This window comes from Leptinotarsa decemlineata, unplaced genomic scaffold (genome assembly GCF_025532065.1).
Source record: "Leptinotarsa decemlineata unplaced genomic scaffold, Ldec_3_MD MMD2_tig00000090_RagTag_RagTag, whole genome shotgun sequence".
In the NCBI taxonomy this organism is placed as follows: Eukaryota; Metazoa; Arthropoda; class Insecta; order Coleoptera; family Chrysomelidae; genus Leptinotarsa; species Leptinotarsa decemlineata.
Window position 1 is genome coordinate 5227498 of NW_027412541.1, and position 26389 is coordinate 5253886.

The window sequence follows — 26389 nt, forward strand, 5'->3', positions numbered from 1 at the left end:
CTGAGCACACTATATAACACTCATAATTTCACAAAGTTTTTATTGATAGTGCTACAAACTCTCCGATAAAAAAATTGACCAGTTTTTCAAATACGTGTATAGAATTGCTCAATTTATATCGATAAAGTATTCATCCATCCTGTTGATATAAATATCAAAAAGAGAAGTTTTTCATAGTTCAATAAGTTAACACTGTAATTCGTCTCGCGTATCAACATCTGGAATGAAATGCTATTCTTTCTCCTTGAATAATCACCCGAAATAGATTTTACAATTCAGAATGATGTCGAATTTGTGGATGTTGAATATATTACGAATTCAGTGGAGTTGTTGGGAACTTCAAGAATATTTTATGTGAACCTCGGTTGAATGTCAAATATTTTCAGTCGTCAGGATGTCTACCAAAAACGAAGCAATTTTATTCCTTCAGGACGCTGTAGTGCATATAAGTATATCCGAAATTGATTGGTCATGAAATCAGGAATCTTACTGCAACAAATTTGAGAGAAGATATTATCAATGAAATAGGCAAATTGTTTGATATATTGACTCATTTATCAAGATAAGAACAATTCAGTACAAATTGAATAGAAAAAAGTGTTATTTCTATGTGATTAGATGTTTATATGATAGTAGTTGTTTCAAGGGGACTTCTTCTTCCAGTTTGCGTCTGATAGTCACCTATTTGCATAATCTACACATCTGTGTTGAGATTTTATTTTAAATTATTTGCTTTCTTCATTCCTTTGGAAGATTCACACATTTTTCGTATAAAGATCGAGGAGTAGAAAGCTAAAACTTTCCTTTTCCAGAAAACTGATCTCTCCTGAAAATATTCCTCTTTCAATTTGAATATATCCACAGTATAATATATGAAACAATAAATCAACTTTTTCTCGTCACAGAATTCATCATTAGATCAAGTAAAATCTATTTCATTATATCTTGGAATGAAACCAGTGCAAAAACTAACAAATTTGACGAAAAATGTATTTTTGAAAAGGGATTGTTTGATTCAATGGCCTATTATGAAACTTGTCAAATTTACTGGAACATCGAGTCCAAACAGCCGCTTTCTTCATTAACTCTATTCTTATTCGCGTTCTGCTTGCAGAACTGTAGAAGTGGTCACATGTCGGACACTGTGAACTGTTAACCTCTAGTAGAGGGTCAAAGTCTTCTAAATTATTTTTCATAAAGAGAACGGTTTCCAATAGGTAACAGAATATTTTTGCGCTGAAGAGTTTATATTGAACATACGAGTTCCTTTTGAAAATCTTTCTATAACCTTTTCTCAAATTTGCAAATAGAATTCGAAATAAAATTCATGCTTACTTTCTTTTTTCAATGAAATGATCGTCTAACAGCAAACCTTGGTTCAACAAAAATTACGTGCATGCTGTCGCCTCTAAAAATCACGCCTACCGGCAGTAGCGCAAAAATTTCAGTGCCGAAAATTGTGGCAGTGCAGTTAAATTGTGGCAAAGTTGAGTATTTTAGAGACCTTTTCGATGATGTGAAAAAATCGAATATAGCTCTTTTGGTTCTGATGACATACAGGAAAATCCAAAAAAATCCCAAATTGTTTATTTGCCTATATCTTCTTTATTCGCAGACATATTGGAAATCTGTCCATATTTCGCTTTCAGCATTTGACGTGAGCTATCATGATATGTTCATGAGTACTGGGGATACACTATAAAAACACATTTTTGTTTATTTTCCACTATATTTCTTTATTGTTGACCGGTTTCGGCTATTACACCATTTTCATTTGACTTGACTTGGGCCACCCCCATCTTTGAATTTTTAAATATGGACCTGTATTTTTTGTTGTAGTTTTTGGATCGTAGACGTTCACTTTATACTGAAAAATTTAATTTTATTTTATATTTCAGTATATTTCGGTAATATTTGGTTATAATTGGGTGAATTATTCCCTTTTAAATTACGGCCCTGGAAATTGGTTGACTGAGTTGAATAAAAAGATGATAGCAACTTTCACGTCTCCCAATGTACCGTAGAGTTTTTCGAAAGTTTTTTTTCATTTTTAGGTACCTATTCATATTTTTTCATATTTCCATCGCTGTGAGCGTTTTCTACAATTAAGAAAATCTTTCATGATCATCTGAAACATATCTACAACAAAAATATATTCATGTGTTTTTATGAGCAAAAAAAGCAATAATTACATCCGAAACGAACACTATAATTGTAATGAAAATTTAAATGAAGTCCTTCCATTTCGAGACAAATAATGGGTCAATAAAATGGCCTGCAATATCACCACGTCTTACTATTTTGGACTCTTTTTTATAGGGAACATCGAAAAATAGGATTTACGCTGGCAGAGAGATAGAAAATGTAGAAGCTCCAGATTGAGAGATTGAGGATTTTGAATGATTTCACAACAATGCAGCAAATAAGTGTATTAAGGGCAATAAATAATACCAAAAACCGAGTTCAAAAATGTTTCGAAATGGATGGACTCCAATTTGAACATTTATTGCGCCATTAATTTTTTTTGCATATAAATTACTTTGTGTAAATTTTCATTACAATTATAGTGTTCGTTTCGGATGTTATTATTGTTTTTTTTCTGCTCATAAAAATACATATAATATATTTTTGATGTAGATATGTTTCAGATAATCATGAAAGGTTTTGTGGAAAACGATCAAAGCAATGAAAATATGAAAAAAATATGAATGTGTACCTAAAAATGAAAAAAAAAACTGTCGAAAAACTTTACGGTACATAGGGCCCAATTTCCAGGGCCGTAATTTAAAAGGGAATGATTCACAGAATTAAAATCAAATATTACCGAAACATTCCGAAATATAAAATTCAATTTAATTTCTCAGTATGAAGTGAACGTCGACGATACGAAAACTACAATAAAAAATACAGGTCCGTATTTAAAAATTCAAAAATGGGGTGGCTCAAGTTAGATGACATAGAAGATATAGAAAGATACAGAAGATATAGGCAAAAAAATAATTTGGGATTTTTTGTTTTTTTCTGTATACCTCCAGAACCAAAAGAGCTATATTCGATTTTTTCACATCATTGAATAGGTCTTTGAAATACGCAACTTTGCCACAATTTAACCGACACTCTCTCTTATCGTTTACGAGATCCCCATGTACAGAAACGAATTGGAATAGCCCTGTATATAGACCAGTCGAGTTGCTATCAGTGATATCAAAAATCAAGAAGAAAGTCGTAAACCATCTTGAGCGATCAATCATATGGCTTTCGTAAACAAAGGTCAACAGGCGACCCTCTTTCGTATGTCACATATATTTGGAATAACACAATCGAGAAACATGGAGAATCAAGAGCTGTTGCGCTTGATATTTCTAAGGCCTTTGACGGTGTGTCGCTTGATGGTTAGCTGGCCAAACTTCGATGTTATGGCTTGTCGGATCATTTTTATATGTAGCTCTCAGCCTCCTGAAAAAACGTTTCCTGCAAGTGGCCGTCGATGAATATCTCTCGAATACTTTCACCATCAACGCTGGTGTTCCCCAGGGTTCCATATTGACTCCAACCGACTTTTTACTGTATATCAACGACTTATTGGAAAAAACCAAGAATCCAATATATTGCTTTACTGACGACAGCACACTCCATTTGGACTCCAAGACATCGGCTACGGAGGCACATCTTCACCGCCAGCAGGAGGTTGTATATTTTATGAGGATCTAGAAGTGATCTCGAATGGGGGTGAAAGTAAACAGGTTCAATTCAATGCCACAGAAACTCAGGCAGATAAATGTCTTCGAACTGGATATAATAATGTCAGGTCAGATAATTCCGCTTTCTGCTTCGATAAGTTTGTTGGGGGTTAAAATGGACACCAATATGGCTTGGCACAATCATGTCGCTGGAATTGCAAAGGCTGCTTCTCAAAAACTTGAAAAACTGTTCTGGACCAGAAAACTGTACACACCTCAGCAACTTTTGATGCTTTATAAAGCTCAGACCAGACCTTCTTTGAAGTATTGTTCTCATGAATGGAGCTCTGCCCCCAAACGTACCCTGGAGTTGCTGGATTCCATCCAGAAAAGAAACATCTGCCTGATTAGAGACGCGAACGTCACGTGCAACCTTGATATCTTAGAGCATCAAAGAAAGGTTGGAGATTTGTCTCTCTTCTATAGATAGTTTCAAGGGAAGTGTTCAAGTGACTTGACACATTTGATTCCACCAATAGCGGTACATATCAGAAATACGCGTCGGACTGTGGCTGCTCATCATTTTGAGGTTCAACTCAATACACCCCGAACTTAACTCCTTAAAACCTTTTTCATCTGGAAAACTGCATTTAAGTGAAATAAACTTCCTGAGAACGTTTTTCTAAATGGATTCAGTCCCCAGTGATTCAAATCCAATGTGAATCCCTAATTTCACACATTTGAAATTGAATAAGATAGGCTTTTTCTGTCACTTAGTTCGTCAAAAACATCAACATAATGAACAAATTATATTCTAACGAAATCACATAATTATCAAAATGAAATTTACAATACTTACAATACTTTCTATAAAACCACTTTACTGTTTTACAGTGCAATCTGAGATCGAGAATAATATGACGGGAACTGTACCCAACTTGGCAAATTTCTGACTTTCAGGAAAAAAATTCACGGGAGGAAAGATGATACATTTTCGACTGAGAGTTCTATTACTTTCAGTATAGGCATTTGACTTCAATAATAATTTGATATCAAAGAAAAAGCAGAAAAGCATGAAAATATAAATGTTTTCAAATTATAGTGAATTCATCTACTGATAAATTGAGATACATACATATTCAACATCGATTCTTGTGGCAAATAAATCGATTACATTAATAAATTAATCGATTGGGTTATTCTCTGATATAAAATTCACATTCTATATTAATTTTCGTGGATCGTAATTAATACTTGTCAGCTTCCCTGTTTTTGATTGATAGCAAATATTGAGCAAATACTGTAATTAGTATAAGTTTCATGAGAGAAGGACGTGTCTAAGTGAAGCGGTTCCAATCTTCGTTGTTTACAGTGTTTTCAACCCAAAATCTATTCGAAAATTTTCCTCATCATGCCAACAACGCGCGAACAGTGAAGTGAGAAACTGTGCTGAAATAGTTATGCAACAACTATTCAAGGAACCATTATTCTTGAAGCAAATAACTGATAATGTGTCGAATGAAATTACAAAAAGTGTAAAACAACAACTGGCCACATTTGAGAAAAAGGCGGATGAGTTGAAATCCAACATTCATGATATGAAGAAAGAACACGAAAAAGTTGTGAAAAACCTCAATTATAATATGAATTCACTGAATGCCAAAGTCAATGATTCGTCAGTGGCGTTCCAAAATCCAATGCAAATAATATCTGAAATAACAGAAAACAACGAGAAAATAATATAATTATGTTTGTTCCTGAAGATGATAACATCCAAGAAGCAATAGTGAAGGAGGTTGTCAAAAGTATTGTTCCAAATTATGAAATTACAGGGCCAAAAATCCACCGTTTAGGATAACCCTCTACTGTAAAAACCCGACCCTTAAAAATAATTATGCCCGATAGTTAGAACCTATTACATCACATTAAAAACAATAAGAAGAAATAAGCTATTGATCGGTTCGAAGATGTATGCATCAAATCAGATCAGCCAGTCATGCAAAGGGAGAACTTGACAAGAGTGCGTCATGAACCGAAAGACAGACACGTAATGGATTTCCATTTATGTATAACAAAAAAAAAACGAATTCACTCAACCAGTAGGTCCTCTCAAGAAAACTGTATCTGTGTTTCTTACCAGAATTGGAGAGGTTTGAACTCCAAAACACATTTATTTTACAAAATCGTTCTAGGAATATAATTTGAAATTTGAGAAAAGGGAGTTTCTAACAGGAATTTGAAGTGATCTGTCTGATTAAAAGAATCACTAGTATCAATACCGACAATATATATATATATATATATATATATATATATATATATATATATATATATATATGCATAGCTAAGTAATTTTTTGATCACTCACATATTGATTTCAATTTAAGAGCCGCCAGTAGACAGCTGGTTCAGCCTATTGGGCATCGTCAGTACCGGGCAGGCGGTCCTCGATTGAAGACAAAATGAGAAAAACCAAGAAAATACTTGATAAAAATAGCTGCGTAAACGCAAGCGAAACATAAATGAAACCACCTATTGGTGTGACAACTAAGTCAACTTGCCAAGTTTTTATGTCAGTGTTGGTGGTTTGACCAATCAACCGACAACTGCGGTAGCAGAAATTTGGGAAGCTAACCTGAAATGCCATCGGAAAACGAATCCACATGTTTCTAGAAATGATATGAAATCTAGAAAGGGTAATGCAGTCATGCTGCTGGAAAATAATCTCATGAAAATCAAAAAATGAATAGATAAGTACTTTTTGATCACTCCCATATTGATTTCAATTTAAGAGCCACCGGTAGACAGTTGTTTCAGCCTATTGGGCATCGTTAGTACCGAGCAGGCGGTTCTCGATTGAAGACAAAATGAGAAAAACCAAAAAAGTACTTGATAAAAATAGCTGCGTAAACGCAAGTGAAACATAAATGGAACTACTTGTTGGTGTGACACCCAAGTCAACTGTTTCTCTCTAGTAGAATACTTTACATTTTTCAAGACTCATTTCAAGACTCCAAAACAAATTTCATAACACGAAGAAGTCTATAAAAAGTCTTTCAAAAATACTTTATATTTTTGTTTTTCCATTAAATTTCGAATAGTTCCACTACTACAAAAAGTTGTATACATATATTTTAGTGTGATATAAAACTATTCAGATTTCAATATCTTATCTCCTTATCAAGTAATGAACTTTCCACAAATATTGATTCCTTTGCCACTTTATAAATTTCTGGTGGTGTACCCCATTTTTCACTTCACGATTTAATGTTTCATTCTTGTTTTTCATCAGAATCTACATATTTTAAAAATAACTATCAATTCAAATGAATACAGTTTGACGTTTCACAAAATAATTTGAATTTGGGAATTTTTAGGCTTATTTAGGATTGAAAATAATAGGAAAACGACTGTAAAATTATGAATTTGCTGATTTGTAATTGGTCTTGAGATTATGAGTAATGAATCTGATCAACTTCTTACGTTTAGAAAGTTTGAGTTATGTATCATTTTGCCTACTTACTCAACTTTTTTCAATAGTCATAAAACACTTTTTCACACATCAAAAATGAAACACTTTTTACGATAGGCGTTTCACAAAGTTGACATGATCAAATAATCTGATTGTTTCTGTTTTGGTTTTGTTTTACATAAGATTGTCTTATAACGACCATAAAACTAAAACGACTTTCAGATTATCATAAAATGATTCCCAGAAGAGGCTTCGGCTATGATAAGCGGTGGTAGTTTCAGCAACTCATTTTTCCTTGTGTTACTCGTTGAGTTTGAAAATCTAACTTTGTTCTATCAATTCCGGGAAATGATTGTTGTGTATACAACTTTTTTTTTGATAAAATATGTGATTCAGTCTTTCAATGCAACTCATTAGAAATCATTCGCAAGTGATTAGAGAAAATTGGGTGGATGGTTCTGGATTCTCAACATAATGTTCTACTTACTGCGAGGTGGTGTGACATATTCGGGGTGAGATTTTCGTTGGAAGGTTGACTCACGCTGATCCTCACTTTCTCGTGACGACCTCTGGTCGAAGGACTTGGGCTGGCGCTAGCACTTCCTGTTGTAGTTGTGCTATTACTTCCATTACTATGAGGAGAACCATATGTTCTTTTTCCTGAAGATCCCCGACCTCGATGAATTCTCAATGTTAACCGTTGTTCGTCAAATCGGCCTATTCCTCTAGAACCTGAAAAAAATCAATTTAATGATTCCAAATATAGGGTCATTCACGGTGGCTGGCACATTAGACGTTACTGATGTAGCCAGGCACCAGATCACTTTGAAAATTCAGTGGAGAGTATATTCCGATATTTTCTACCCAACTAAAATATTTTCGACAATGATATTTCTCTACACCTATCTGTTACCGTTTTCAAAATATGAATTATTTTCAATTTTTTTTCTTCGGAAATCATGACCTCTGAAAATGATGATATCTTTGAGTTAAGGAATACTAAAATTCGATTTGGGGTTAGGTGATACTTTGATGTTTCCCACACTTGCGCGTAATCTTTATTACTTCAGGTTATAATCGATCAGGTTATAATCGATGAGCAACATGGTTTTTGCCAGGGCAAATCGACCAATATTAATTTGTTGCTCTACTCTCAGTATATCTTAAATGCTTTGGAGAAAAAACAGCAAGTGGATGTGATATACAAATACTTTTCCAAAGCATTTGACACAGTTAATCACAGGATTCTCTGTGCAAAATTGGAGGCAATCGGTTTCTTTGGGAATTTATTGAAATAGCTCACAAATTATCTATGTAGCAGAACACAAGTTGTGAAAATCAAAGGATTCATATCTCAACAAATCTCTGTTAGCTCAGGAGTTCCACAACGAACCCATTTAGGGCCATTCCTATTTAATATCTTTGTCAACAATATCAAAACCAAAATTAGTCATTCTGAAGTATTAATGTTTGCTAATGACTTGAAAATATTCAAAACCATTGTATCCACAGTTGACTACGAACATATTCAGAATGACATTACATCTTTTACTGAATGGTGTGTAGACAATGATATGGATATGAATGTGTCTAAATGTAAAAGTATGTTTTTTTCTTGATCACTTACTCATTACAACAATATGTATACTATAGCAGGCAAACTATTAGAATCGGTGAAATCCATACGAGATCTTGGTATAGTGGTGGATGTCAAAATGGATTTTCACACCTGCAGTATGAACAGATCTCTAGCAAAGCAATGAAAATGTTTCGCTTTGTATGCAGGACTACAAAAGACTTCACCAACATTAATTCTATTAAGTTATTGTATTTCGCTTTGGTTAGATCGATTACAGAATATTGTAGCTGTGTTTGGTCACCAACTTATGAAATTCATAAGTACACTATATAGAAACAGTACAAAACAAATTTATAAAATATATTGCCTTCAAGTTGTCTATACCTCTCAGTGATCACTCTTTTTCAGAAATTCGGTCTGTAACTGGTTTACCGAAACTTAGTTTACGCAGAGGTCATATAGATATTACATTCCTTCATAAATTGCTTAATTTTAGAATTAATTCTTCAACTCTTCTTGCCCCCAAGTAAATCTTCATGTTCCCTCTAGAAAAACACGGAATAATCTAACCTTTGCAATAGATTACCATAGGTGTAACTTTAGAATGCATTCTCCTTCATCAAGAATAGTCACAAACGGGAATAATACAAAATTCGATCTCTTTCATATTTCCGAGGATATTCTTAGAAACAAGTTAAGATATACTTATTCTTAAATTGCAAGTATCTGTCATTTACTTTTATTCTCGCTTCATTTCAATTCTCTACTATAACTGTTTAAAGTGTTATTAATTATGATTAAATTAGATAAGATTAGTGTTAACAATCTGATATTTGTATAACTTATATTAAATGGGAGTTACCTGTGAATAAATAAATAAAATAAATAAATAAATAAATGCAGGGTGATGAATAAATACAATTTATTCATTTGCTCGAAAAAGTAACTGAAAGTTGATAATTTCAAATGGAACAAACACCCTGTGTATCATTAAAAATTCATAAAGCTGTTGAAATTTGCTTTCTTTCTATGTATATCATGTGTACATCTGAGTAGTCAAGTAATCAAGGACTTATGAGCATTTAATTGTGAAAATGTCCCTTCAGAATGGTATTCCCATTCGGTATTTTGTAAACAGGCCATGATTACTATTTGACAGTGAAGTTGTGACACTTTAAAAATAATGTTGACATTTTTGTCACTTCAGAAGTTTCAAATATCTCCGAAACGATGTAACAAGACTATTTTGTACGAGAGAAGGAAGTTTCAATAGAAAAATTGTCATTATTGGTCCAGTGACAATCCTAACGTCATAAAAGAAGCCGGATTAAAAAAATCAGTTGTATTGTTTTCTACATGTAAATGGACAACAAACTGAGGTACGCGTAGTACGCGATATACGAGGAGTCATTAACATCCAAAAAGTACCTGAATATTTTGGAGAATACTGTAGAGAGCTTCGTCGAAAATCTGCCAACCTAAAGCATAGTATAATAAATATATTCTTTTATTTTTTATCAATTATAGACTACTATTGGTAGAAAGTTATAATTTTATCAAATTTAATGTGCTTTGCAGTTTCGGTACTCAGCCTGCCCTTTAAGATATTGTTTTCTACTCATTGTAGTTACACTATAATACAGTTTTATAATGAAATATATCACATTCTTTGATTTTTAGCTCTGTTATGCCAGCAACGCAAAGTACGGAAATTGCATTTAGAAAATGCCAAAATTAAGTATTTTTTAGGTGCTTTTTAAGTACCGAAGTCAAAAATTAGGTGCTCTGTAACTCACACCGCAACTCAATACTCAAAGTTGCGTTGCTAGCAGTATGCGATGCTAGCAACGCAATGAAAATAATAATAAAATAATGAATGTTAAGGGAACACTATGCGATGCTAGCAACGCAATGAAAATAATAATAAAATAATGAATGTTAAGGGAACACTATTAGGTGCTAATTAAGTGCTAAACGATGAGGATCGTGAAATTTTCTAATCAATAAACAAAAGCTTCTAATTTCGCTAAACAACAGATCTAAGAATCAGGTCTCTCGTAAACGAGGACGAGGTGCTTGCAAGAAATGAAGATGAAAACGACCGCGAATACGCGAAAAAAAAAATTCGAGATACCTGATTTTGAAAAAAAAATTAACAATATGTGGTCGGTAGCCGAGCGGTTCGAAGTGGATGCTTTGTTCACTCAGTCAATCGACCGATATGTGAGTCGATGGTTCAATCCCCAGGCTGAACGCTCAATTTTCACTTGCTATCGTCCAACATGAGTTAGGACCTCGTTAGTTCTCAGCTCGCACAAGTTTAGATTTCTGAGGGTTATCGTTCGTGGGGGTGCGATAGCTGGTTAACGGAAAAAACATATTCCAAACATTTTTTAATGGTGGTTATCGGGTCCATAAGCCCCATATAAATTATGGAATCTAGATTCACTATGAATATCTAATGAGCACCTAATTAGCACTTTATTCTCATACCCTTACTCATCGAGGAACGTACTGTAAGATCTAAGTCCATCAGTCATAGTGGTCATAGTGGTTTCCATAATGTCCCATAGGCATTATGGAATCTAGGTTTACTATTATTTATCTAGTGAGCACTTAATTAGCACTTTTCCTGATTGTCTATGTATTAGTTTACGAGTATGTTAATACTTTATTGCATATTGTTAATTTTTTTTATCAAATCAGGTATCTCGAATTTTTTTTCACTTATTCGCGGTCGTTTGTTTCAAAAATGAATCGATTTGAAAATCATACTATATGCAGAATATGCGTGAAATTGTCTGATGTAATGATAGATCATCGTACCATGACTCATTTGCTCGCAATAATAGAGGTTTGTGACCCCAACTTGAAGCAAGAAAACTTGTTCCGAATTGTCCACGAATATTTGCGTCTAAACTACGAAAAATTGAAAGTACTGAATGGGAAGAAGTTCAATAAATTAGTGTCTAAATATTATATGTATTTCATTAAACGTAGACACTTAATTGAAAACATTCAAAGTCCTGCACTTTCGCTATCAAGAAAAGAGGAGGTGTCCAAAGAATATAGAAAACATCTCAGCTTTGTAATTAAAATGTATCAAAACTACATATTATGTGAACAAATAAAAACCAATCTATCAAAAATGGTTTGTACTGTAAATGTCAAAAATTTTCTAGTATAATTCGCTGTTGGGTATCCCACGAAAAAAAATTCTATGCTACGTAATTTGTCAAAATTACGTATTTTGATTGGTTCGAAATTACAGGTGTAGAATTTTCTTTAAAATTTCAATTGACATCTGATTTGGTTTTATACTTTAATTTTCAACGTACCATGACGTCTCCAAGTTGTTATAAGTTATTTTATTTTTGATGATATTTTCACGATCTATATTTCAACATTTAGCGAACAATCAAAATGACTTTGTGAGTATGAAAATAATTTTTAATTTTTCCAATTTGTATCCAAACCATCCTCTCGAAGCTTCCTGATGATGACAGTTACCATTATCAAAATATTGAAATCATGTTATAACCCCTAGTTTATAAAAACGCGAGGTAATGAGGTAAGGTAAGGTAAGAAAGTTGAAGCATTGAGAAAACACACTTGCGTTCTAGATAAAAAGTAAGGTAAGGTAACAAGGTAACGCAAGGTAACAAGTTGGCTACTTTCAACTTTCTGTGTTGCGTTCTTACCTCCGAACTTCTTACTACGAACTTTGACGGATATATCCGAATGGTGTAAAGGTAATGTCACCAGATAAACTTGAACGTCACATTGTGAAATTTGGGTATTGTTCTATTAATGATATAAAATATGCGTCTTCCATAATATTATAGAAATGACAATTATTATTTATTTCATATGAATGATTGCTGCTGTCAAGAATATGAAAACTTAATATTTGCTTATGCAATCCTGCCAACTCAAAAATTACCAAAACTTATAATCACTACGGCAATTCTTCATACTTTACTTTTTCGTGAATGTTAAAAAATGGATACCTTACCTTACCTTACCTTACCTCTCTGCATTACCTTACCTTACCTTACCTTGTATTATTATAAACTAGGGGTAAGAGTTTACTTGCGCTTTGGCGGGTTGGCTGTCCTTGTTCATCTTTCACTGCCTGAACCACTGTGCATGCTGTTTTCGGCGAGTGCATTGGCTTAGGATGTGGGGGTTGAGCAAACCGGCCATCGGATGCCTGCTTCCACGTAGCCCCGCTGGATACGGGAAAAACAGAATCACTTGTGGTTCTGCTATTCCCTAACTGAATGGCATCCCAACGATGGCTTAATCCTAAGATATGTTGATATGTGCCGAGAGGATGAATGTCATTGAGCCTATCAGCTGTCTCTACGGAATCTCCGAGATACCGGGCGCCCTCTCGTCGTAGCATCGCCTTGTCACGGTAATGCGGGGCTCTGCCGTGATTGACCTTTTCTCCCTTGTTATTCCTGGGACTTTTATGGACAGAGTAAACTTAAAAATTCTTGCTGATGCTGAGTCTATAGAGGAGATGGATGTCTAGCTTACGACTCCAACTGACCTCCCTGTAAACTTAGATCAGGAGCGAGTCTACAGAGGAGATGGATGTCGAGTTTACGACTCCAACTGACCTCCCTGTAAATTTAGTTCAGGAGCGATAGATGCAGCGTACGCAGAATCTGTCTCAGGAGGGGGAACTAACTCCCCATGAGCAGGTAAGCAAACGTTTGCGCTCAACTGATGATTCACCAAAACCAGAGGCGAAAAAGCCATGCACGGCTGAATCTAAGGCATCGTCAGGTGTAGCCGACGTGCAAAAACCCTCATATGAGAAGGTTATCGTTGGTATCAAGGTGGGAATCTTGCAACTTGACTATCCGACTACCTCATTAACAGAGCATATACTTTGTGCCGGCCCCCGCACCATACAAACTAATCGGCTTCGTTAGGAAGCTGGGTTTGTTTGGCCGAGTGATAATAGGTGTGAGCCACTATAAACCCTTGCGAGTTGTGGTGGAAGGTCGAATAGACCCAATCATTTTGGACCTAACCTATCCATACTTGCGCTTTCAGTGCTATCGAGAACTGTTTTGAAGCTCAGTTGTAAACTAGTCAGCAGAGAATATCTTCCTCTCTCTCTCTTTATATACAGTACGGGTTTTCAGCTTATCCCACTATTGCTATCTCGGAAACGGTAAGACGTACAAGATCGATTAAACTGGACAGAAGGGTCCTATTTTGGGCAACTGTTCAGATCGAGAATATCAGTGGTTGTTTTTGAATTATTCACCAAAAAATAAAATTGTCTAATTGCGTTTTTTGGCTCTCCGCATCCATTTTGAAGCAACAAAACTCTCAATACTGTTCCATATTTTTATATTCTGATGTGAACCAATTTGCAATGCAACGTTCGTTCATTATATTTCATCATCAACTTATTTTTTTCAAATATGGACCTCCAGTCCATACAAGGAACATGTTTCGCATATTCGATTTCATAGACCGGAGAAATCTAATGTCGCTCAACATGCCATAGAGAAAGACCACAGAATAAGTGAGAAATGTTTGAAATTGTTGACACTGGAACATGACAACAGTTTTCTGGATGCCTTGAAAAGCTTGGAAATCAAAAAAGTGTGGAATGAGTTCTATGAATAGCGACAAAGGTCCTAGCAAAGGAACAATAACAGGTAGAGTTAGGTAATACTAACTGGTAGTAGTTAGGTACTACAAACATGTTGTAGTTAGGCCACTATTATATAGAAACACCAACATAGTAGTAAAATTTGGACATAATTATATCCTGAGGATGCTAACTTTGTTAGCGAAACGCGCGCCATACTTTTGTCCTGGTGTTGAGAAAGTGTTTTCAATAGATAAATACCTGCTTGACATCACAGTGGTATACAAAATTTGTCGTTCCTCAAACTGAAACATTCGTGCATTTCATCAAATGAAAACTATTATATTCTACGAATATGCAAAAAAATCAAGGGTATGAATCTGAAAATTATTGGGGTGATAAAGAAAAATTATCCTTCAACAGAGAAATGAACTCGATCGGTGAACATCCTACTCTGATAAAAAGGGGAAATCAATGGAGTGCTCTGATAAATTGATGTTCCGTAATTCTTTGCAATATTGGGTATTCCTTTCCATTGACTTGATCTCGTTTCAAGAGCTTTTAGTGCACTTCAAAGCTTTCACAGCGAAAAGATACATATTCACGCAAACCACTTTTATTTCCTTTTAAAAGAAATCAGATACACTATATACGTATAAAGGAAGTTTACATATTTCTTTTCCGAGTGCTCTACTGAAACACATTTCCAGAGTATGATGAGGTTTCTTTTTACTGGTGACATGAATGAAAACGAGAAGTAGGTGAAGATCGATGGCTAGTTATTATGTGATGAATGATGAAAGTTTTGGTTACAAAGAACAGCCATTTCTATTTATAGATACAGTTCACAATTCAGAAGGAATGTACCATAATATGAAATATCAGTTGCAAAATCAGATTTTTTTCTTGTGAACAAAACTCGATCATTCATAAAACAATTATACTATCTATTATAATGATTATACAATGTTCATAACAAATTTTGTTCGTGATGCGTTTCGTTACATAGTAGCTCCATCAGTTGGACTATTGTCGGTCGGTAGCCGGTCGGTTTGACGTAAGTGCTTTGTTCACGCACTCAAATCTACCGCCGTATTGGTCGGTGGTTCAAGCCCCAGGCTGAACGATCGATTTTTACTTGCTATAGTCAAACCCGTGTTAGGAATCACACGTTGAAAGGTAAGACCTCGTTAGTCTTTAGCTCGCACAATTTCGATTTCTGAGGGTTGTCGTTCGTAGGGGTGCGACAGCTGATTAACGAAAAAACAGACAAACAGACATATACATTAAACTATTCCATAACGTATAGTAGGTAACTACAAAATTCATAAATATATTGATTATTATCGACATCATCTGAAAACGAATTGAGCGATGGCGAGTGGAAAACTTCTTGTTGCTCTTTTAAAAAAAAATTATTTGAATGTTTGCGTTTATTGATTTCCAGAGAATCCAGTAGATTGAATTTTGGTCCTATATTTTCTGTATGTAATTTGTCGTGGTTCATGTTGAAATTGTGATTGTTCTCTAGAAGATGTCAAGCATAGGTAGAAATGGTTTCCTTCATTTCAAAACTTTTTGATGTGTCATCTTTAGTCGCAGTAAAACCGATTTCTGGCGTAGCAACCCATGCCGTGACGACAGGTTCGGCGTTACGCTATCTCTCTCTCTCTCTCTCTCTCTCTCTCTCTCAAAGTGTGTGTAATAGTGTGTGTGATAGTGAGTCGTAGTGTGAGCAAACTCACACTACGACTCACTATTAAGTCATCAGTAAGGTAATTATTTTTTATATTCTTTTATATTTTATATATATTTTATTTCATTCTTACGAAAAATAATGCACTTGCTTAAACACTTGCTTAAAAAATAAATTTCATAAAGACTGACAAAATTGTATTCCAAAATCAGCTGATAACGAGTAGTGCACGAATATTTCTCTTATCAGTTAATAACAGGAACATCGAAAAATTAATTGATCAATTAATTTTCTAATGATGATGAAATTTATATTGAAACATTTATCATTGATATTTACAATAATTTAAGATATTCAATGATTTATTGTAATAACGAAGCAAGATTTTTGAGTTTACTAGTATTTTTTAAAGACAAAACACAAGCACTACAGGAAAATTCTCAAGGCGCTCTTAGAGAGGTGCATGTACGAAAGTAACGATTCACATTATATTTGAATCGCTGGAGAATATATCCATTTTTAAAAACGTTCTCTGGAAGTTTATTCCACATAAACGCAGTTCTCCAAATGAAAGAGTTCTTTAACAATGAAGTTCGAGGTGTACTGAGTTGAACCTCAAAACGATGAGCAGTCACAGTCAGTCGTGTATTTCTGATATGTACCGCTCTTCATATAATAGAATGTGCCAAGTCACTTTAACACCTCTCATGAAAGTATTTATAATAGAGAGACAAATCTCCAATCTTTTTTCGATGTTCCAGATTGTAAGGGTTGTAAATAACGTAAATAGGCGGATGGCTCTTCTCTGGATGGAATCCAGCAGTTTCAGTGCGGATTTCCATACATGAGAACAATACTCCAAAGAAGGTATGATCTGAGCTTTTAAAAGCATCGAAACTTGCTGAGTTTTCTGGTTCGGAACAGTGTTTCAAGTTTTTGAGAAGCAGATTTTGCAATTTTAGCGAAATGATTGTGCCAAGACATATTGGTGTCTATTTAGCCCCCAACGAACCTATCGAAATAGAAAGCGGGATTTTATGTCCGGTGATCGACGCCGATCACCGGTAGGCATGTGTAGCAGGTTCCGTTCTCACATGTGGTTTACTATTGGAATTTGGACGACCGGTATAAAATCGGCCGTCCAAAATTGGTGTGTGTGTGTGCAATTAGCGTAACGTATTCAAGAAACACTTAATTGTGTGATTTTCACTGAACATTTTTACAAAAAAGGAATACGTGTTTCGTTATATAATAGCTTCTTCAGACGTGTTGAAATCCACATTAACCCGTGGTCGCTCCCTACGATCGAAAACACTCGAAAGTCAACTTTCGATGAACTTACGTTTGAAAAGTTTCACCTTTCAACATGAGATTTCAAGCAGATATTAAATAACGCATCAATTGGCAAACCAATGTAATCAGTACACATTCACTAGTTTTCTGATTACAATTTTTCTATTTGATCTGCTTTACTCCATTTTTCGTGAATAATTTCCTTCTTCGACCTGAAATTCAACCAAGTCAATTATTTTGATTTTTTCTATCATGTACATCTTTTGTTGAGAGTAGTTGACAATGCTTCATGGTGAATTTCATTATTTCAGACTTTTATTGTCTAATATTATTCTACTATGATTCAAAATCTACAAAAGAACAAATAAAACTATTATGAATAGCTGAAATATCAATTATATTGAGGAAAACAAATACAATAAACCGAATAATCAAGTTACAAAATGTAAATGACTACAGAGTGGAAATGAATTGAAAAATAATAAAATAAATATAAGCAAAAAATTAAAGAATGAATTAAAAAATTAAAAAAGATTTCAAACCAAGTTACTTTACGATGTTTCGACGTCTTCGGGTAATGACTGAACTATTCCTCCGAGGGATAACAATTTATATATAGGTCAATCGAGATTTTTTACCTATCTCTCTCCGCTTCACCGGTTCAGCGGGGGTTCACCGCTTTCTCGACTGTATCGAGGTATTGAAAATAACGGTTTCGTGTTGGGAAAAACTCCATTGATATTCCGTTTGATTATGAGTTTCCATATGTTGCATATTTCTACGCAAGCTTTCCTGAATGCGTCGTTGGACAACATATATGCAGCTTCTTTGAACTTCCTCTCAAACTAGTGTACCACTCATAGATTTTGAATCGTACTATAATCATATTGGACAATGGATGTCTGGACTGATGAACTGTACATCTTTTGTCGCATTTTCTTTTTCTTTAACAATCCTTTTCCTTCAGAAAGCGTAGTGAACTTGAATCAACTGAAGTTGATTTGAGTAAAAACAGATGTCGTACAATATTTTCTTTTTTAATTTTTTTGTCTTGTCTATCAAGTTCTGAGTCCGTAATTTCTGAACTTCTTCTATTGACCATGATTTCATTTCTTTAAATCACGTTCTTGATTAAATTTTGTTTTTTTTTTTCTGAAATTCACTCATATCATCAAAAAGTTTCTTGATTCTAGTGATGATTTGTATTAATTGTTAGGATAACATTGTACGAGTTCCTATACTATTGATATATGATAGTCAATTCCATATCCTCTTTTTGGAACCGAATTTCCCCTACTCCAAAAGACCAATGTTGAATATATACTTTTCTCAATTCACCTGTCATCTGTCATTCCAGATCTAAATTTCTACGCCAGAAAAAAATACTTGAATTCAACCTATTGAGGAGTGAATGGGGTCTACGAGAATCAAAATTCAATAAAAATACATCAAAAAGTTATGTAGAGCATGAACAAAAGTTTCTTTCAGATACGAATTTTCACACTAGTGAACAGTTTTCATTGATGAATTTTTTCATTACTGAATAAATATGCACAAATATGAAGAAATCCTATATAAGTCCTATATGAAATAGTTCTTGCATCGATACCAATTTAAAAGTTGCATGATATCTTCCCTGTTCGAAATCAGACCATTCTTACATTATGAAACACTTCAGTTCAAAACAAGTACATATTCCATAGTTTTCGTTCTTTCAGAAAAGAAAAACCATTATTTTAATGTGAATGCTGTTTATTTCATCTTTTTGTTACGATTTCTATTGCATTTTTGTTCTCATTCCTGAACTTGTGTCACATCTTGCACAACTCATCTTTTCAAAAACTCTTATTCAAGAAAGAAGTTTCTTCGAAAGTTGGAAACTTATAAATAGAGCAATATTCCTGAATATTTTGGTGAGTGTCCCTCGAATGTTCTCAGGAGGATATAATAACTTTCCATGCATTCCAAAGTTTTAAACTTTCATCATATTTCCTGAAACAATAGATACTGAAAAAATATTACTTGATGACATTACTAATGTGATATACCTAGTAGTAAGTTTGTGAAAAGTGAAAATGAATATCATTCATCACTCTATTTTGGATTGATTGCATTTGATATGAAGCAATTTCACAATTTCACAAGATGAAACACATCAAATTGCAATTCATTTGAAGTAGAATGCATGTTCAGATTATAATTCATAAATATACAGGGTGTTCCTTAAACACATGCTAATATTTAAGGAGGTAATTCTTAGACCCATTTTAAGGAAAAAACGTCTCATGGACGTATGTCCTAAACGCCTTCACTTTTGAGATACAGGGTGGCAAAGTTTTCAAAAATAATCAGTTTTTTAATAATAACTGAGATAATTTTGTAGACATCTTTGGCATATTTGGTACATATGTTCCATGCCTCAAGGCGCATTTTCTTATGTATAATTTTCTCAATTTCCTCTGCCAGTGGCGTACGTACGAGTTTTGAAATGTATATTTTTGGCGAAAAAAATACTACGCCACTGCTTTATCTTGAATCAAAAATTATTTTTAAAATCTTCATACATTTTTGAGCACATTTGATTTGCTGGGTTTTCTTTGTCCGACGCATGGTTTTCGCTCAAAAAATTAAAAATCGCTTTACTTAAGGATACATTCCTTAAAAATCTGATGCGGTATCGTGCATCGACTGAAAGCAAACTAAGAGAGATCAGATTTGTTGCAAAATAATTGAGGATCTAAAAGGTATTTGTTTGTTGTCAGATGCACTGTTTTCAATTATAATTACGTCATAACGCAGCACCGCTTAATAATTTTTGAAAACATAAATTTAGTTATCCTGGAATAAATGACGCGTAGCAGAATTTATTTACTGCACCTCTTGGAAATATGGAGTTTGTCGATATGTGATTTCTTTTCAAGATCAAAAGCAGAAAAAACAGCGTACCCGCCATAGCAATAAAAAACGAATTCTCTGTATGTACAAACGTCAGTAGCTAATATTGATGTTGGTTTAAAGTAAGGTGTTGGTGTTAAAAACTGTCACAGCGCGTTTTGATTGATTTTGAAGTGTTATTGAAGTTATTTTGGTAGTCCGCTGTTTTTCTGAATATCAGTAAATATGGTACCTAAATTATACGAATGCGGAAATGGCGCAAATGCATTATGTATATGGCCTTGCCGATGGTAATGCAACAGAAGCCAGGCGCATTTATCAGGAAAGATATCCTAATCGTGCCTTACCAGATAGCCGAACCTTTTCAAATATTCATCGTCGACTTGGGCAAACTGGTAGTTTCAAGAAAGGGACTCCGGAACGTAGACCTCGTGTAGTAAGAACTCCTGAAATTGAGGAAGCGGTGCTGCAAGAAATTGAGGAACATCCTGAGACGAGTACGAGGAAGATCGCTAGAACTCTGGATATTTGTCATCAAATTGTTTGGCGTATTTTGGTTGATTTTTTGTTATACCCATACCATATTTCAAGAGTGCAGGCATTACTCCCCAGAGATTTTCCACAGCGTGTGAACTTCAGTCAGTGGTATCTAAAAAGTATTGCACTAAATCCGCAGTTTGGGACACAAATTTTGTTCACAGACGAAGCAAATTTTTCTCGGAATGCCATTCCAAATTTCCATAACAATCATATGTGGGCTGAAGAAAATCCCCATGCAATAACCGAAACCCATTTCCAACACCAATTTTCGGTTAATGTATGGGCAGGAATTATAGGTGATCATCTAATAGGCCCATTTTTTCTACCAGGACGCCTTGATGGTCGTTCTTATTTACACTTTCTCGAAGAAGACTTACCTAGGTTATTGGAAGATGTGCCACTTGCGTTAAGGAATCGAATATGGTACATGCACGATGGCGCCCCTGCTCATTTCAGTGTAATTGTCCGAAACCATTTAAATACAGTTTATCCTAATCGTTCAATAGGTCGCGGAGGACCTCAGCAATGGCCAGCAAGATCCCCCGATTACAACAGTTTAGATTTTTTTTATGGGGTCACCTTAAAACTCTTGTGTATGAAACTCCCGTTAATACTTTAGAAGATTTAAGAGAGCGAATAGTTGCCTCGTGTGAAACTATACGAAATACGCCGGGAATATTTGAACGGGTGCGTAATTCCATGCGTAGAAGGGCGGAAGCATGCATATTAAGTGCAGGTGGCCACTTCCAACAATTTTTATAATCAGTTTTGGTATTATTACTAATTAACAAATTTGTGCTATTCGTTTAGACTTACTGTCACAAAATAAAATAAAACTCGTTTTTGTGAAAAATTTATTTTTTTGCAGATTATGTTTTCAAATATTATTAGGGAATTGGTAATGTGTTATGAAGCAATTTTCAGATTCTCATTCATTTTAGAATTGATCTAATTTCATAATTTGCTTTCTGTCGATTTTAATTTTTTTGAGTGAAAATCATGCGTCGGACAAAGAAATACCAGGAGATCAAATTTTCTCAAAAATAAATGAGGATTTTAAAAATGATTTTATTTTGAAAAGAAAGCATTGGCGTAGTACTTTTTCCCCAAAAATATTCAATGCGAAACCCGTAGGGATGCCACTGTTTGAAAAAATACAAATTTGTGTACATCAGAAAATGCACCTTGAGGCATGGAACATATGTACCAAATATGCCAAAGATGTCTACAAAATTATCTCAGTTATTATTATAAAACTGATTATTTTTGAAAACTTTGCCACCCTGTATCTCAAAAGTTAAGGCATTTAGGGCATACGTCCATAGGAAGTTTTTTTCTTAAAATGGGTCTAAGAATTACCTCCTTAAATATTAGCATGTGTTCAAGGAACACCCTGTAGAACACTCAAAAACAACACCAAACCACATACCTGTTTCTTCTGCTCTGAATCCATTATCAACAATCAATTGACACTGCAGTTACATGACTTGACGATGAGGTTATAATCTACCTGAGCTGCACAGCTACGTGACCACCGCATCCTCTTTCGAAATGCATTGTTGCATATTGATTTATACTGAGTTCCATACAGGTACCATGTAGGTTCTTTAACATCATTTCCAAGAAATGTTGGAGATTCTTTTCCCCCAAAGGGAGTTTAGGGTACTGCATATAAAACGGGCGACCTTATGACTCAGTTATCCTGGGTTGCCGCAGGTAAACCTTTCGAATTTTCCTGAATGCAACAATCAATGATGATAGAGAGATGCAGAAGAAAGGAAAACTGAGGGAGTCACACAGAAATATACTCCTTTTGAAAGTGAGCTGCTCTGTTTGAACTCCAGCTCAATCAGATATTATGGTGAAGCGAATCCTTTAGAGTTATTCCAGACATTTTATAGAGTGTACCGCATGTCATTGGAGCAAATGCAAAGTGAGCTCGTGGGATTTTGTATCAAATGCTTTGTGGAAATTGATCCTGGTCGTAGAGGATTACGTACATACTACATTGAGTTCACCGTTACACGTCTATCGATGATCAGGTCCTGTTTATATCTAGTGAATCTCCTCTTCTACTCTTATTTATCAGTTCGAATGCATGGTTTTCGTATGTATAAAAGGCTCGTAACAACAAGAACCGAAAGAATACTTGAGTTATTCTATCAGTCAAACTGTTATTCTTAGGAATCGACTAATCTCTATTTTCAGAGGGGAAAATGTTCCTCTTCACGATAAACCATTTTCCTGTTTTCCCTGCAACTATGAGATGAAAACTCTGGTAAGATAGCGATATGTGCTACATAGTTTTTTCCACCAAAAAATGTTTAGCCTATCTGGATTTGAAGCAGCAAAATTCTCCAAACCCACGACTCTTTGAAAGTTATCCGGATATAACGGGTTGGGCGTTTAGTTGTGCTCAAGCTGTCCAAACCCTGCAAAGAGCTTTCAACTGAGCTAGAGTGTGTTTGACCCATTAATGTCTGAGTAATTTTTTTTTGCAAAATTCATAATTTTATTGAAAACATTGTCTAAATGATTTGAAGAATGAACTAAACTGAAAATTATATTTGATAACACTCTCATTTCCAACATATGATATTGAAATTTACCCATACAAAAGTATAGGTAAATTAAATATGAGATCGTGACTGATTTGTTTCATATTCAGTTCCTTCATACTCATAATTTCATTTGGAAGGAGTATGGTATGCTTGAAAACATTCCTTAGGCTGAAGTCCCACGTTGCATTTGGAGCAAATAAGTTTTGCACATTTTTTGCAATATGCGCATTGTCTCTGTGTGACAACTACGTGGTCGACTTTGTCAAACCTTATTTCCTACAAAATATTTCGACTGCATTTTGGTTTTGGGCCCATGAGGTGCTTGGGTGCGGTCAAAATCGATAAAAACATTTTTCTTGTGAAATCGAATAAACTCATTTTCGGATGGACGTTTCTGTGAAAAATCCACATATTTACCAAGGCTCCATTTAAATAAAATCTAACCAATGGCCAATAACATTTCTTTGAGCGTATTCAGATTCGATTAAGACCCTTCAGATTGTCGAATAAATCAACGTCACCCATTTCTTGGTTATACAAGTTGACGAGACTAGGTTGATCCACCTGAACATATGCTTTTTTTTGACCAACGCTTACACTGGCTTTTGGTAAGGCAGATCTAATCGATATCAACATATTGGTTCCGATAGTTACCTGGCTATTATCATGCCACCTTATCAAACAACTGGATTTATCAACGTGCTGCAAAACGTGGCTACTTCGACGTGGTTCCTTTTTGAGGTCCTCCAGTGGTGTCTTCTCCAACATATCTGATCGAATTGTCCCGATAGAGGATATCTGCTCTGCTTTCAAAATTTCCAAAATGAAAAGTGAATTGAAAAAGTTATCCTTATAAACTGTGCTACCTGGAGATAAATACTGAAGGCATGAATTTTCCGTTACCGACCACAGGACCACAGTACGGAGCAGTATCGATCAGATGTGGAGAGACACCAAAACTTAAAACCATTCATTATTGGTTTGCCCCGTATGCACTGTATCATATGGTGGTGGCCATAGTACGACTCCATGGCCTCATCCAAAGAAAAATTTTCATCAAGAGCCCCATATATAAGGTCGCCTGTGAGGGACAAAGGATCAGATTAGTAAATAAAAATTGATCATCAGAAATTCTCGAGCGCGTCAGATTGAGGTAGAGTGAGTTGATTACCTGCTAAAAAGTGTATATTCCAGTAATCTGGCAATTTGAGAGTGACGTGAAGAAAGGGGAGGGCAGCAAAGTTGTAAAAAAAGAACGTCATTTTGACATTCTCGAGCGAAGCTAATTTTTTTTAGTTTGAAGCAAATAATTTAATGATAACGAAAAATATATAATCTGACGATTTCCGCAAGCCGAAATAACAAAAATTCATCGATAAAGTTCAATGCGTGCAGCTGTGTGATACCTATATTTCCCTCTCCGAGTTTCTATTCCTCTATTCTCTATCCACTTTTTCTCTATCTATTACTCTTACATCGTCTCCACTCTGAATTCTATTGCCATGACGCCATCACAGCTGATCACAGAGACTTGTTCGTGATGAAGATGAAGATGATTAATTAATTAATTGATGGATGTAGCCGTTACTATGTGGTAGGAAATCATAATGAAGAAAAGAGAAATTGAACTTTTTATGTTTTTTACCACTTTTATTTGTAACTAACTTACTGCGGTTTCATCCTATGAGAAAATTTTCAAACTTATACAATATATAAGAACATTTTCAAACTCATACAATATATGAGTTTGAAAATGTCCTCATTGTATGAAACTGCAGTAACATTAGTTACACATAAAAGTGGTTAAAAACATAGAAAGTGTCATTTCTCTTTCCTCCATTATATTTTCATGCTATTTCCTGAGCTTTTCAATTAATTAACTTTAATGAATTAAAAAAATGATTTGTCAGATTAAGTGAATCCCTCTAAATAATCGTCAGATTATGAGATAGCACGTCTAAAACATAAAGATGAACCATATATAGCTCAATCTGATGCCCTTGAGTATTTCAAAATAGCGATTTTTTTTGCACATTATAATAATGGCCGGGAGTTTGTGTCAGATCGAAATCGTCAGATTATTGAATGAGACCTTTTTTTTGTTGCACTTAACACCCCTTAGAAAATCTGACGCGCTCGATTAAATGTTTTTTCTTGTCACTTTTAACCCTTACGTACAACCACCCACATTATGCAAACGATCAGATTAGTATACCAACATTATTAAAAATACATAGGACATTGATGCTATCAATTTCTGACGCGCTCGAGTATGTCCATTTAAAAATCTATAGCATATAACATTTTTTTCAACTTATCATCTAAGCTTTTCAACCTAATATGTCTCAATGATGCTCGTGTAAATCTCCATTTTGCATAGTTGGCTCCCCTGCTATTTGAAGCTCTTGACAAATGCTTCACAACCCTAGAATATAATGTCGATATCTTCAACTACTACAAAATGACGGATCTTTTAATAATTGCCTGAATGAAATAAGAAGCTTGAGGTTGCTTTCAACTTTTTGACATATGAACAGCCCATCCGATATTTTAGGCCGAACATTTTCGAACACAGTAACGTCAATATCTCTACAAATATTTATTATTCTCTGCCGTATATCCAATATTGAAGCAGATTTGGTTATGTATATCTTCTGCTTCAAATAGCCCTATGAAAAAGTCCGAAGTAGTCAAATCTGGTGAGCGGGCTGGCCATTCTGTAGGACCTCGACGGCCAATCCGACGACCGGGAAAAGTAGTATCCAAATAGTTTCTTACTTGTCTGTAGTAATGTGGTGGTGCTCCATCTTGTTGGAATAAAATATCCATATCGAATTCTAATGAATCCTAATGGATTCGCTTCGACGATTTCAGTGATGAGTGAGTCAACAGTAGTTTCCAGTATATTCAAATACAGTTCCCCTGTTTAATTTCGATCAATAGAGGTTTCCCAATATTCCTGCCCAAAAGTTAATTTTTGCTGGATATTGGGTATGTGTTTCCCAAAAAACGTGAGGGTTGGTGTCACTCCAATATCGGAATTTTGTCTGTGA

The 26389-nt window shown here is 34.8% G+C and overlaps 1 protein-coding gene across 1 annotated transcript in view; it reads right to left on the bottom strand.

Annotated features, from left to right (window-relative positions):
* Oamb (Octopamine receptor in mushroom bodies) overlaps positions 1 to 26389 on the bottom strand; it is a 692882-nt gene that overhangs the window by 37585 nt on the left and 628908 nt on the right. The window contains exon 6 of the mRNA XM_074172398.1: positions 7640 to 7884. Within this exon, the coding sequence (XP_074028499.1) occupies positions 7640 to 7884 (245 nt within the window). The remainder of the gene's footprint in view (positions 1 to 7639; positions 7885 to 26389) is intronic.